This window comes from Brachycentrus maculatus, unplaced genomic scaffold (assembly GCF_059751285.1).
Source record: "Brachycentrus maculatus isolate JH-2025_06_01 unplaced genomic scaffold, ASM5975128v1 h1tg002191l, whole genome shotgun sequence".
Taxonomy (NCBI): domain Eukaryota; kingdom Metazoa; phylum Arthropoda; class Insecta; order Trichoptera; family Brachycentridae; genus Brachycentrus; species Brachycentrus maculatus.
Genome location: NW_028282699.1, coordinates 1 through 15313, shown reverse-complemented (window position 1 = coordinate 15313; position 15313 = coordinate 1). Strand labels below are relative to the sequence as shown.

Below are 15313 nucleotides of genomic sequence, written 5' to 3'. Positions count from 1 at the left end.
CTAAATTTAAATTTAATATTATCGAATGAAATCATAATTGTAATACATTTTTTTGAGGTTATGAAGGCACAACTCCCAGTGAACATGAAAAAGCTGCTCTCCGTGTCCATTTCTTTGGCGGAAGCGGCGTGTGAAATCGTGAAGAGCTCTTACCTCCAAGCAGAAACAAAGACCTATATGAAAGGATACAACGACTTTGTCACATAAGTAGCATTAAACCCATTTAGGCAGATTTAAAATCCAGACCATGCTCATTCGAGGACTTAAGCACCACTTCCCAGATATCCGCATCGTCGGCGAAGAAGATAAAGAATACGAAGGACTCATCGAAATCGACTACAACCAATTGAAGATACCGAATATCCCGAAAATTTATGACGATATTAATTACGAATTTGCCAATGAGGACCTCTGCGTGTGGATAGATCCGATTGACAACACAAAAGGATTCATTAATAAATAAATTGAAGATGTCACTATTCTCATAGGAATTGCTCATAAAAGGCATGCCGATGTGGGAGTGATTGGAGTCCCTTATCGAAAAGTCGATGGAATTGCCACTTTTGATCCCACTGTCGTGTTTGGATCAGTGACCAGATAGTTCGCTTGCCAGTATAATGTCTTCAAGGCTTAGTCGACGCCCCTTCATTTCAAGCCCAAGAGTGGTATTCCCACCATTATTTCGAGCAGCTCAAGGACAACCCCGCTTGCAGAAGCACTCGCACAGGAACTTAAAGGGGAAAACATAAGAGTCGGAGGATCAGGAAGAAAGGTAACGAATGTATTTAAATTAGATTGACATGGTTTTGAGAGAGGGTTACAGTTTAGCATGCTACCCCTTTGAAAATACATCAAAATGGGACAGTTGTGCAGGAGATGCAATTACAAGGGCTATGAAGGGCTATTTCGCAGACTGCTACGGGGATGTGCTCTGCTACAACCCTGAAAACCCCAAATAGCTGAATTTTAATGGATATCTGTGCACCTTCGAAGTGGAGATATTTGAGAGGGCCGTAAAACTTTGCAAGGAGGCGAAAAAGCAAAAATTATGAAGTGATATAAATAATGTGAGATCTAATAAAAGTGAGAAATTAATGGCAGTAATAAATTATTATTTTATTTATTATTTATGAAATAAATTCTTAATATAAATCAGAGTGTCATTATAAATATCAAGCAGCGATTTCGGGATACGGCCCAACCTGAGTAAGTAGCAGAGGGTTTCCAGCGGTCAGGTTCAGGCCAAGCAATGGTCCACATTGCCAACGAAGGAAGGCCGTGAAACAAAATTAGGGAAAATTGCTTGAAAGAACGAATGGAGACGATGGTAAGTCCGGACCAGAGTGCAAGCGAGAGTCCTGATGCAACATTAAGAGCATGGAATAAGCTGAAGTTGAACTGATTCAGCAGATCCCAAACCGTTGAATGAGCATGAAAGTGGGTGAGCACAGAGTCCATAACCTCTGTGCACGAGAATGATTATTTGAGCAATAATTTATAACCAATTAAATAATTCATAAATTAATCATAATTAATATCATAGTTCCATTACATTATAAATCTCAATAAATGCAAAGATTTAATTATTAATCTCGATTCTGTTCATACATCAGCTCATATTTCATGAGACTTCAGCTGGGCCTATGTTATAATATGGCCTATTTAGCCTTATTCCACTCCGAGGCTCTTCAAGAGATCCTAGAGCTCCATCTTTTATTTTTATTTCCGCCCTCCCTCCCGCACCTCCTGCACCTCATTGGTGTTTATCTATCCATTGTTTATCATTTCATTAAACTTGCTGAGATAGAAGTCTTCGAGCCTGGCAGCTTTGTGGGGATCAGCCAAATCATCAGGCTCGGAATGAACCCTGTTGGGGTGAGTGCGTGAGGCATGGTGCTACTGCATTTTCAAACTATGATCCAATTGATATGAATAATGATAAATGCAATAGGAATAAAGGTATAACTCGATAGGCAATCAGCTGAGAATTTGCAGCAATTTGGTGCAGTTCTACTTGGTGAATCTTTCCTGCAAGTCGTCGGCTCCCCAGTTCCAGGAGTTAAAGAGGGGGACCACTTTTTCTCGAAAGAGGCCAGTGAGCTCAAGCTACGACCATTCGTGATTCACATGCAAGTATATTTTGCGATTGGCACTTTTATTCTTGCCCAGCACTCTCGTGCGACGCCGAACTGAATGTAAGACCATGCTCAGGCTGTTCATGTAGCTGCTATAGGCCTGCTGGGTTTTGAGCGGCTCCAAGTTATTGAGGAGGAACTTGATGATCAAATCGATGGGGAAATGCCCCTCAATAGTGCTCTGCAGGGTTTCGCTGCTGAAATAGCCAAGGGAACTCAAGAGGGCGATCGAATATGCTTTGCTACAGATAAGTCAGAAAGTACCAAGCGTATCGGTGATTAATATAGTCGAGACTCCACAAGAGGGGCCAAAACCAATCGACATAGGCAGGCCAAAACGATTGGAAAAGACCGTATACATTTTCATGTCCGAAACGGATAATATGGAACCCGAGAATAAGCATAAGTTCGGTGCGGAGTGCATTTTCGGTGGGCGATATTTTGTTGGTCAAGACAATGAGATTTTGCATACAGGCCGCCAGGATCTTCGGGATATAATTGTTTGTAAGCAAGCAATAGGTGTAGTAGACCGAGAATATCGAGAGAACCACTTGGGGCTTATTCTCAGTTTCTATTTCTCCGATGACCAACTCAAAGATCTAAACCATGTTCTCAGGCGTCAAGTTGAAGAGGCTGCTCAGCATGTACTCCTCCAGTATCTAGCAAAACAAAATCGGCGATTATTAGATCGCATATTGCTGCATGTTCTTGAAGAGCGCCACCAGCCTATCGTTGAAGTGCTGGGGGGAGTGGGCTGACTCGTGATTTTTGAGAACTGTTAGCCACAGCCTAAAGATAGGTTATGCCCCCAACCCTTACTCTGCTTTCATGAAAATCATAAAGGATTGCTCAATGTGCTTAATGCAGAGCGTATTGGCCTGATGAGACAGTTCCATATGCGATTAATCTTTCTCGACTGCCAAGATGTCAATGACATTTTCAAGGAGATCGGTAATGGCCTCTAATGTAACGATACCGTTATCTTTGTGTTCGATCATTAAGTTAATGCTTTCGATGATGATCGGAGCATTCGCGAATATCGCAGTAATGCTCAGGGCCTTCATGATCTGATTAATCAAATTCAGAAGATTCCACAAATGACTCGGGTTATTCTGGTAGACCTGCAGCAGTCGGAAGATATTTGTTATGCAATTGCCAACGTTCTCCATGGGCAAATTAGACTACTAGTTTTAACTGAGCAACTTTTTTATGCACACTGCACACTGATAGACTACCTGATGTGCCACATTCTCTTGGGAGATGATGTTGATGAGGATTTCGAATGATTTCTAGAGCATCGTCAAAGAAAACATGCCATGATAGTTGCGAATATACCTCGAGAAGATTTTTAAGTCACCAGAAACGTATGCTTTTTCTATTAAAATATACACCGACTCAATATCAAAGCTCATTTCATCAAATACTCTCGGCAGGAGCAGCACAACCTCGTGCATCGCAATCACCAAAGGCGAACTCAAGGAAGATTCGTTTGTGCCCAACAAATGCTGAATCACCTGAGCCACAAACTCCTTGGACTCTTCCTTAAACCTCATGAACATCTACCTGACCAGCTGAATGATGAGGTCGAATGGGCAGGGGTCCTGGCTCGGCTCAGTCATGGTTTCGGAGTCCTCGAAGATGAGCTCATCCTCCTCATTTTATCTCTTGTAGACAATCATGAGTTCGGAAATGATCTTCTGCAGCATTGATATGCAGTTTTCTTTTCCGAAGGTGGTGTTGAAAATTTCATGACATTAAGCTTGCTCTTTCGCATAATAATTTTAATTGCCCTTGCGGCAGTAGATTGAGTTCGCATACTCGTCGGGCCGAATGTAATAGGAATAGGTGCTGAAAGGCTTCCTGTTAGCTAGGATGACGGCATTGACAAGCTTCAGGTCCGAGAACTTGGAGTAGAACAGCAGATTCACATTTAGCAAAAAGTAGCCTGAAAGGAATGAACTAAACAGAAAAGGAAAGGAATTCAGGTTCTTTGATAAGCCTTCGACAAGTGCCGACATATTTTTTTCAATTTCGGGTTTGAACGCCTGGCTCAAAAATCTGGCGAGGAATTAGAGTTTCTGAATGAGTTTTTGGAGCAGATTGATCAGGAATGGGTCCTTTTGCATGTCCGCTGTGATGGCCTGGATTCCGTAGAGGATAATTTTATCGATTTTCCTGCTGCACTATAGTAAATTCTGTGGCACGCCCGAGTTTATATCGAATTCGTTGCTGGCCATGGAAGCTAAGGTCCTTCCAATGTTATCGAAAACCCGATCTGAGATCTGAAGAATTGGCTCGATGAACTGCTCATACTGTTCTTTGTTATGCATAATCCTTTTTATCCCATATTCCTTCAATACTTTTTTCACAGTCGAAAGATAAGGCAAAAGCTCTTGAGCGGTCAACAAATGTTGCAGGTCGTATTCTGCCATTGTGCCTAACACATTCTTCATGAAATCATAAAGGGTTTGATAGTTGTTCGGGAAGTCTTGCCGAGCAATATACTGAAAGATTTAGTTAAAGATTTTGTAGTAGGATAACCAGTGAATTTTATACAGGTCCAAAATTGCATCTTTAATTTTGATTTTCATTTATGCTGTCAAGTAGCAGCTTTCGGTAGTCCTTCGGCGGAGAATCCAATTTCTCTTTATAACATTTTTTAGGTGTATTATGGCCTGCTTCTTCAGGACGAGGTCGTTTGCCTCATTAAAAAGATTCATCAAGTAAAATGGGAACTCGGAACTATGTTCGCATTTCTGCAAGTAGTCGTTGGCTTGAGATAATTATGGGGAAGAGCCTAAATTCTCACGCATTATTTTGAATGCAGTTGCAAGATGCTATAAGCTTATGGCGGGAACCTCTTGGTCGCTCGCTTTCATGTGTTTCCAATTAAATTGTAATTATAAAGAGCTATGAACATTAATTAGTTAATAATAAAGAGCAGGTTTTGTTTCGATGTGACCAACTTCACCCAGTGCAAGCTAACCTAAATAAGTTGTTGAAGCTGCTCTGATGGGTTCGGAGGAGGCGCCAAAAAATTAATAATAATATAATTTAAATCAAAAGTATCCTATTCAGTTGTCTATATATCCGAATATATATGTATGTTCTATAATTTTATTCGTTTACCGCAATTAAATGGAAGATGCACTCCGAAAGTATGTCATCGGCCGGGGCTCCTTTGGCAAAGTCTACAAGTTTCAGTACTAATCCACCCACTATGCCATCAAAAAAGTGCAAGTTACTGATGAGGAATCCTTCCAGAACTGCCTCGATGAAATTGCAATCCTTGAAAAGTTGCCTGCTCACAGGAATATCGTTGCATACATCGGTCATATTTCCCTGCCCAAACAGTATCAACTCTATATTGCGATGGAGTATATTGACGGCTGCACCTTGAACAGTCTGATTGAAGACCCCTCGAAGGAAGTCTCCCAAGATCAGCTAGCGAGCTGGCTAATGCAGACATCACTTGCCCTCATGTTTCTTCAAGATCATCACATAGTTCACCGAGACATCAAGCCTGAGAACCTGATGGTTCATAAGAACGGAGTGATAAAGCTGATAGATTTCGGTTTGAGCAAATAGGTCTTGCCTGGGACATACCTACGAGTGAGAGCAGGCACACCGATCTTCATGTCTCCAGAAATGTGCGAGCAACAGTACAATTATCATAATTTAGGGTGAAGTACAGCTATCCGACCGACATATGGAGTCTGGGGGCCACATTTTACCAGCTGGCCACTGGTAAATTCCCATTCCAATAAGAACTTGCTCTTCGTTTCGAACTCGAAGATCTCCGACGCTTGAAGAAAATGCTGAGGTCTTCTCATGAGCAGTATGAACGCCAAAGCGATGTAATTTTCTACCTGCAGGAAATCATCACCACAAAAAGACTCATCTGCAGGACAAAAAACGAAAAAACAGACTCTATCATCAGCGCCATGCTTACCATGAACCCGGAAAAGAGAGTTACTCCCAGGCAAATCTTGAGCTCCCCAGTCCTGTATAAGCATCTGCAAGATTTTGTTCATAGCGGTCCCAATAAAGGAAGAGTAGAGGATTAGAGCAAAATGACAAAATTACATCCGAAGGATAAACACACTGAGCCATCCCATCATAAGAAACAGGTCATAGTGGATGATTTTAGCCCAACCAAAATGGTCGAGCTCGCATTCAACTGTAGAACATTAAAGAAATCAGAGTCAGGAAAAGCAACCCAACTAAAATGTGATACGTTCATCGAGATGCTTTACGATCCGAATAACCAGAATGAAAGACTTGAGTTTTCGTAAATTTCGAGTCGAGAGGTCGACTAATCATCCAGTCTGACGAGATCAATGCGCTCATTCAACGAATCCTTAGTTTCTCTCAGCAAAACAGCCAAGCTGCAGTCCATGACACTCGGAGTAGATAGTATCTTGAATGTGACTAGACAGTGAAGCCCTGATCTTCATTATTCAAATTGTTGAAAATAGAGCATTTATTATTAATGACTATGCTTGTGAAAAAAACAGCTAATATTGAAACACAATGTTTGCGACTATTTGCCCTCTGCTCAGAGTTATTTTCACATTCATTAATGCCATATATCGATCATCAACACAAGCCATACTCAGTAATAGATCAATAACGTCAATTCAACAGCACTTTCTTCGACTTTCCTTATTCTTATCCAGCTGGCTCAAGTTCATGCTTTGAGATTTTTAAACGTGGTTTTACTTCGCATATATCCTTCGAGCAAGGGAGTCGAACACTTCGGTCACATTCTTGTTCTCCTTGACCGAAGTCTCGATGTATGTTACGCCTTCTTTATCACACCACCCCCTCACCTATTCTCTGTCGACTCTGACATCTAAGTCGCTTTTATTTCCGACTAGCATGAAAGCATTGTCATTAGTCTTCGATCGGGCAAGCTGATACCAAGACTCGACTGCATTCTTAAAGGAGGCTTATCTGAGATTAGATGAGATGTACCTGGAGAGATCGAAGACTATGATGACTCCGTTGCAGCCCTTAAAGTAAGTGGATACGATGGACCGATACTTTTCCGAACCCGCAGTGTCCCACACGTACAGCTTAATTGTCTTGTTATTTATGTTGATGCTCTTCATCTTGAAATCGATTGTGGTGACAAGAGTGTCCTTGCTGGCGAGAAACTCGCCTTCGGTGTATCGCCAAAACATGGCAGTCTTGCCAACATTAACATCGCCCACCAAGATTATTTTGTACCGGGTCTCGCCACTTTCAATCAAAAATCTCTCACCCATTATTACCGAATATCCAATGCACACCCAATACGCATGCATATTCATTATATTTCAACTAGCTTCAATTACGAGCACTCTGCGCAAGGAGAGGAAGGGAGAAGAAGGTAGAGGAAGGGAGAGGAAGGAGAGAAAGGAGAAGAAAGAGAAGAAGGGAAGAAAATAAAGCTAAATCTATAGTGGAAACCGAAAATAATCAAAGTAATGAAGAACACATAAGAATGAATCGATATTTGGGTTATCTGAGTGCTCTTAATCTAAATATAATGGATGAGCAAGTTAGAAATTAATAAATTCGGATATGCAAGAAAGCGGCAAGAAGCACCGAACACTTTACTCGATTATTTTGCCGGTATACAACGAAGCATAGAATTTGCCAGTCATCATCCACATGATCTATACCACATCCATCAATCAGTATGTGTCCATCAATGCAGCAACCTGAACATTCAAGTTGTCATCGTCGAAGACAACAGTCCTGATCGCACTCGCTAAATTGCTCACCAGCTCAAGGCTATATATCAAAATGATATCTGCATTGTAAAGTTCATTTAATTGTAGACTGTTCTGGAGAGGACTCATAAAATGGGGCTTGGCTCTGCATATCGAGACGGGCTCAAGGTCGCAAGGGGCGATTTTATTATTATCATGGATGCTGATTTCTCGCATCACCCTAAGTATATCCCTCAAATGATGAAGTATCCTCCATCTAACTCAGAAAGCAGCACGATTAAGAAGCTGACATCGTTACCAGCTCCAGGTATATTTCGCAGGGGGGAGTCGAGGGATGGACATTCATGCGCAAACTAACCAGTAGAGTCGCCAATTTCCTTGCAACCTGGACTCTTGGAAGCAGCTTTTCCGATTTAACAGGCTCATTCCGACTCTATAAAAAAGATGTCTTCGAAGAGCTCGTTGGCTCCATCAAAACCAAGGGGTATGCATTTCAAATGGAAATTTTAATCCGAGCATGGAAATCGAATAAAAAGATAGTGGAGCAACCCATTGTTTTTGTGGACCGCATTTATGGAAAGTCAAAGCTTGGCCCAAACGAAGTGTACATCTACTTGGCTGGAATGATCAAGCTATTTTTTGAGTTTTGATTAATTTATACGATTCGTTTGTTGTTTGGATAATAAATATTTATTCCAATTATGAATTCTGGAGTTGTATTCAGAGCATTCTTCTGAAATTGAGAATTTTCAACAAATTTATAAATATGCAATGAGAATATACATCACAAGTTTGATTATTCCTCTGCATCCTCATAATTTCTTGAATTCTTTTCTCTCTGACTTAGTATTTCATCGTATTTCTGCAGTTTCTCTGAAATGAAGGTCAACTCCGTCGCGTATTCTTTCATTTTCTTGTTGTAAAAATCTCTCATTTTACTGAAACAAAACTGCGCTTCGTTCAGTGACTCAATTTCAAGCAAATGGTTTTTGCCCTTCATGAATAGTTCTATTTTAGGAATCATGGCCCCTTCATTCATAATCTTTTATTTGTTGCGAGCTGGTTGTGAGTTTTATTTTTCACATTCCTGAAGCTTTTTCCGAAGCAAGTAATTCTATTTTTCGAGGGCTTAAATTTAGTTCGCATAGATATTCTTTTAATTCTTTGTCACTTCATTTTGAATTTGCCTGACTCTTTGGCTGAACCTGAGAGTTGAAACAGTTTATTAGCTGTTAGAAATCTACATCGCAGTTGTGGCAATCATCACAGTCTTGCAGTTTCCGCCGAGGGAATCTTTGAGTAAAGTGGTAAGCAATGAATTTCGGTAGGGAATATGCCTCTTCCCCTTTGATTTTTACTTTTGATTCAAAGCAATAATGACTTGCTCTAAGTAGGTGAGTGATAGATTGATGGACTTGGCTTCAGTGAGGACCAACCCTTCGGCTTGAGACTTCGAAACCCTTTCTGATCCTGCAAGGTCTACTAAGTGGATTTTGGAATAGATTTCATCATGGGTCGATACGTCTTTTACACAGATGTTGAGAGTAAATATGCAATGGGACCTGGAGGAGACTTGGTTGAGAGTAGTTGAGTTAATTTTACGGAGGTAGTTTCCCATCATGAAGTATTAGATGGCTTTTTCTTCGGTTTCGCAGTTGTGTACGCCTGCATTCTTCATTTGGAAATTGGAATTTTCATCCTCGAAAAAGACGACTTTGGGCAGGTTCTAGAAGCTGGTATCCGCGTACTTCTCATTGAGCAAATCATACGCGTTTTCATTATAGATTTCTATATAGGTCACTCCAACGCAATACTCGTAATCTTTGGTTGTTTTGCCCAATTGCTCATACAAGTATGTGATGGCCCTTGGAATAATGCCCCTTTCGGCCCACTTGTCTCCTCCACTCATGGTATAGGTCTTCCCGCTGCCGGTCTGTCCATAAGCGAAGATAGTGCCATTGTACCCTTCCAAACAGTTATCGATGACGGGCTTGGCAACAGCTTCAAAGATGCGATATTGCGACGATTACTCTGGGAAGGCTTTATTAAAAGAATACTATTGCTTATCTCTCGCATTTGACAATTTGCTGCGCTGAGTTTCCAAAATCAAAGTGTGATTATCGATCGTATAGGAGGCTCTAGGTTATAAGTGGCTTACTTGCAATTGCTGCCATCTGTCGGCTTGACTCTGACGAAGACTGCTAAGGGCTACTTTTTCATGAGTAACGTTAATTTAATTGAAAGCGAGATTAGGATGTAATAACCAATTGATAGATCGATATGAATTGCTTCTTAATTATATGCTCGATGCATAATTCATAACTGCCTTCTCCAGCAAGCATTGAAGACTCCTTGGAGCAGTACTCATCTTATATCCAAAGAGCCAAGAATTTTCAAGGTATAATATAATGCAATTGTAGAAGTTTAGGAGTTCGTAGATATTGAAATATTATGTAGTCACCGATTTGAATAGCTCGCTTGAATATCGCTCCTCAGAATAATTAGATATCAAATCAACAATATGCAAAGCGAGTATATTGACCTGCCATTCGCTGCTATCGACACCCCATAGCAGATCATGGATAGCTCCGTCCCAGTGTACGCAGTCCCTTCTGATCAAAAAGATGCTAGCCATGCAATCCTCCAAAAGCTGGATCTGACCATTAAATAATCCCAAAACCAACTCTATATTGTGTACGAGAGCATTATAATCCCAACCCACCGCACTCTCTTCCTGCAGAAGGAGGAAGAATGGCCAGAAGCAACATCACTCGAATGTAGATCCTCATTGACATAGAACACTTCAATACTGAGTTTAAAATTGGCTCTCACAATATCTATACCGAATTCTGGATCAGAAACTACTACAATCGAGTCAAGACCCTCAACTAGGACAGGTTTGCAGACCGGATGGACCTCGCCTGGGAGACCTACACCTCCATCCTCGAGTTGGAAGTGAAGCGCATCGACTTTCATCCCATCATGCTCTGGGTAAATATCTTATGACGCAGGATATGTTCGAAGGCTTCCTCAACTACTACTTCTATTACCGCACCAGGAAGAATATCGCAGTGAAGGAAGAAATCTTTAATGTCCAAGCTACTAAGGAAATCTTCAGGACCCTTGCAAAGGAAATCCCTGAAAACTTTAACCCCCAAACCCTGACCACAAAGCAAACTGCGGGGTATTACAGCTTGGTGGTGCTGATAATAATAGCAATCCACGAGAAGAACTACAAAGAAGGCATTAGCTTGGTCTCGAAATTGTCCCTCAGAGAAATGATGGTGTTCTCAAAATCGTTTGGAGCCCTTCTGTCGCTGTTCTTGGGAGTCTCCTTCTGCTATTTCATGTTGGAAGACTACCATAAGTCAGTGAAACTATGTGAGACCATTACGTTTTTCTACCAGAAGAACCGCAAGTACTTCAACAAGGCAAGCTGCAGGGAATCAATCAGCCATTTATACGAGAAATGCACGAGTCTCCTCTGCCTCACCTACATCTTCCTGGAGGAAAAACCCAAAACCGCAGTTATGGAGATCTTCAAAAATGTGTCGTTTAAGGCCAAATAAAGAGATGGCAGAGAGAAAGTATCAGATTGTTTCTTCAAAATGAAGCAGAATGACGAAGACACTTTCATTAGGATATTTACCCTCTACTCTTACGAGTACCACATTAAGGACGTAATTCGATTATAACTCAGTTGGTCCAAGTGGGCAAATAAAGATTCAAATCCTTGAAGAATGTAACACTTAACACCATCATTCAAAACTACCAGAGAATCGAATTGTCAAAGATGAGCAAGCTTTTAAAACTCCCAGAAGACTAAATCCTGAAAAGACTAAACAGTATCAGCCTATCATAAGAAAGTAACACTCCGTGGGTGGTTACTATAATGAACCCGATGATGAAGCAAACCAAGAAAATAAAAGTCTAAATTCAAGATCGGATCGCCATATTCGACTTGCAGATCATGGATACCAACGACTCAGCAAGGGAGTGGCAGAGATATCGAGAATAATTGGCAGACCTCAAGGAGAAAGTTAATGCTATATGACCCAATAACTATTTTGAATAGCATATATCCTTATTTAAAAGCCATGCAGGTTGAGCAGTATGACCAACAGGATGGATACCACACATTTTAATTAAATGACTCCTAAATTAAATCATACGAATTCCTCTTGAAGTTAAAGTCATCCTTCCGTGGCTTTTAACCGGAAATGCTCGTGAATGTCGAAGTCATAGTCGAACTCATCATCTTATTCTTCATATCCAACTTAGAGAGCTGCCCTTTACATTTCCGCCAAGATCATTTCTAATTACTAAAGAGTCTGAACTGGTTCTTCATTTGAATCTGCTGGTTCAGCCCGAAGAGATTATTTATCAGCTATTTCGAGGCAAAGAATAGCTGGTTGGTTCCCTGATCCCTTACCAGAGGCAAATTCACAAACTTGCCCTGTTTTTTTCTGGCCGATGGTCCATTTATCCGTTTTGACATTTATGAAGTTAATCTCTGTGCAAGGATTCGATACATTGCATCGGATTGTCACAGGATAAAGTAAACTGTTATGAATTCTAATGTTTTCGAGAGTGATGTTTCGAATGGTGACTAATGGCTGTGTGCCACAGGTGCCATGTCTATCGAAAGGGTAAAGCATGCAGCCGGGGCCTCCTCCATCAGGCTCTTTCATCTGCTGTGGGCCAATATAAATAGCCCACCAAATAGGCCTATCCATGGTCATATTTTGAAACACAATATTCTAAATCAGCCCAGAGCCAGTGTTGCCAGGATTAGTTTTGACATAGATTGCTTTAAAAGGGCGATTAAAGTAAACATTTTTGAAGGTGATATTGCGAATGCAGTTGCAGCCTGCATTCGGCGGAACACTTCCAATGCTCATGCCGACACCCAAGGCAACAGTCGCATTTTAAACAAAAATGTCCTGAGTGCAATTACCCCCAAAGGAGCCCTCGTGGCTGGGCTTAGGTACGACCACATCATCAAAGTTTTGTACGGTAATATTATAAATATGCATCCTGGCTCCACTCGGGTCGATACCATCAGTATTGAGAGGGAAAAGTGGGATTACTCCCTTGAGAGTAAACTTTTTGAATAGGTTAATTTGGGCTGTCGTATTGACTTTGATATTCAGATTATAGACTTACGCATCATAGCAGGACTGCATCAGAAGGTGGAAGCACGGGGAGTTTTTTAAGGTGAGGTCATGAATTTTAACAAACCTATTGTTTCTGAGATTTATTAAGTGGGGGCGACTTCCCTTTGCTGGGAGCACTTTTTGGTCATTTAAAATCCAAATGAGCCACCACTGATACCCTCTGCCGTCAATCTTGCCTCCTCCTGAAATCGATAGATGCTCACAGTCAACACAGCTTATGAAATCCTCAAAGTCTCTTTTGTTGTCCTTGAGGGTCCAATACTTCAGCAGCTTCGTCGCGGCTAGTCTCCCTTAGACTATAATGGTAACATTATAGAGTTTGCTCATAGTGATGGGCAAAGAGTAAAAGTTGCCCTTGGGAACTTTAATAACTCTTTCCCCTGATTCTGTGGAGTTCGCGAGCTTGATTGCATGCAGAAACGCCTGCTGGTTTGCAATCTGAGCTCCATGTGTATCTGTATTTTTCACAGCTCCATAATCTAAAATGTCATATACTGCAGAAGAACGAATGAGCAGCAAGGCTACTTGCACGACGAAAAAGAGATATTTCATCATTATGTTATAATTATTGCAGCATAACTATATTTTATATTCTATCAAGAAGCAACAAGGATACAGTTAGTTCATGGCACATAGATGCGAGCATTTACACTGCTTGACTTTTCAGTCATAATTTCAACTGGCTCAATGAGAATAAACTGACTCAATTCATGGATAAAATCAAGGGGCAAGCTCAATCGGAGAGCTAATGATCATCGGTTTTGAGGTTAATCCCTTTGGTGTTTTTGTCGATGTTCTGGAAGTTTGTGGCGGAAGTCGATTCGGCTCGCGCCTTGTTTATCAGGATTGTCCTGGCAATCTTGAACTTGTAGATATCCCCGCCCTCCTCCGAAATGACTGCCAAAATATCTTTGAGCTCCAGCTGATGGGAGTTGGGGTCGCGATAGAGAGTGCGCTTATAGGCCTTTGCGCAGATCTACTTGAGTCTGTTTATCATGAGCTACTTTGCTTTGTCGATGGCCTATGCTAGTCTTGTATTTACTTCTTTGCTGAGTTTTTATTTCAAGACCACGCAGCTGAATATTCTTTGGATTTAGTCCTCGAGTTTTATGTCTTCAGTGTCAGCATTGTTCATTTGCTCAGAAATTCCGGACTTTTATAATATCGCCAATCGACCAATATACAAATGCAATCATGGAGGCATTTTAAAGTACGTCCAAAGTGTATGATATTTGAAGGGCATCAAACTGTATTCAATTGTATTAAATAAACTATATTATTACTCATAATAACTGTGAAGTGGCAGTTCAGTGGCAGTTCAGTGGCAGTCCAGTATGTAAACTATTCATCCTACATGCAAATCCAATACAAGATATGTGTGGATGGAGACAAGAGAACAGCAGACATTGAATCATAAGCAGATCATATGAATGAATATGAGTTAGGCATCGATCATGGTGCATCAAAATTTCTCATATATTTCAATGCCAGCTTTCTGGAGTGAAAGTAGTACGATTTATTAGAACTAGTCAAGGGTGACTTTGCCATCAGAGTTCTTGTCGACCATTCTCATGTAACTATTCACGTCTTCCTTGGTGGGTTTATAGACTTGGCCAGTTTCTTTGTAGGTCTCTTCCAGCATGAAGGGAATCTATTCTTCGGTCAGGTGGCCCGATTTGTCAGTGTCAAACTTCTGGAACAGCCTACGCACCACATCCAGTCTCCTTTTCGCAATCGATGTCAGCTTTTTCTCGGGCTACTTGTTGCTTCTGCGTCAATCAGAATAAATACGATTTTGTAATGGTAACGGTAGTAGTGGTTCTAGTTTCGTATCTATTGGCCGAGCTAGTCTGGCCGCAGAGATAGCGCAAAGCCAAGTTTTAAAAGTCAGCCTACGTGACTCGACTATCGTGGTTGGCGTCTAATATCTGGTGCATGGACTCTGCCTCTTCCATGTTGGGGGCATTGCTGATGTTCTGTGTCAAGATAACAGTACCAGAATACGGTAGCAGAAGTCGCTGAACACTTCATAGCACTGCTTGGGCTCGAGCACCCCTCTCTTAGAAATATCATATTTTTGAAATAGCATCCTGCCGATTCCCTTGGCCCTTTCAGGATCGATTTTAAATCCAGCCTTGCTCATATATCGCTAATTTATATTATCATTTAAACTTTGAATTCCAATTTATATATCTATCGAATGGCAGGACTCCAGGGTCGACAGGGGTTGGGGTTGGGGTTGGGGTTGGGGTTGGGGTTGGGGTTGGGGTTGGGGTTGGGA

General features: G+C 41.2%; 1 protein-coding gene across 1 annotated transcript; it reads right to left on the bottom strand.

Annotated features, from left to right (window-relative positions):
• Positions 1–12095: 12095 nt before the first annotated feature.
• Positions 12096–15175, bottom strand: LOC148298335 (uncharacterized). Its single transcript, XM_088276950.1, is given in 2 exon segments — positions 12096–13322; positions 15037–15175. Coding segments are annotated over 2 exon segments (678 nt in total). The 3' UTR covers positions 12096–12783.
• Positions 15176–15313: the final 138 nt, after the last annotated feature.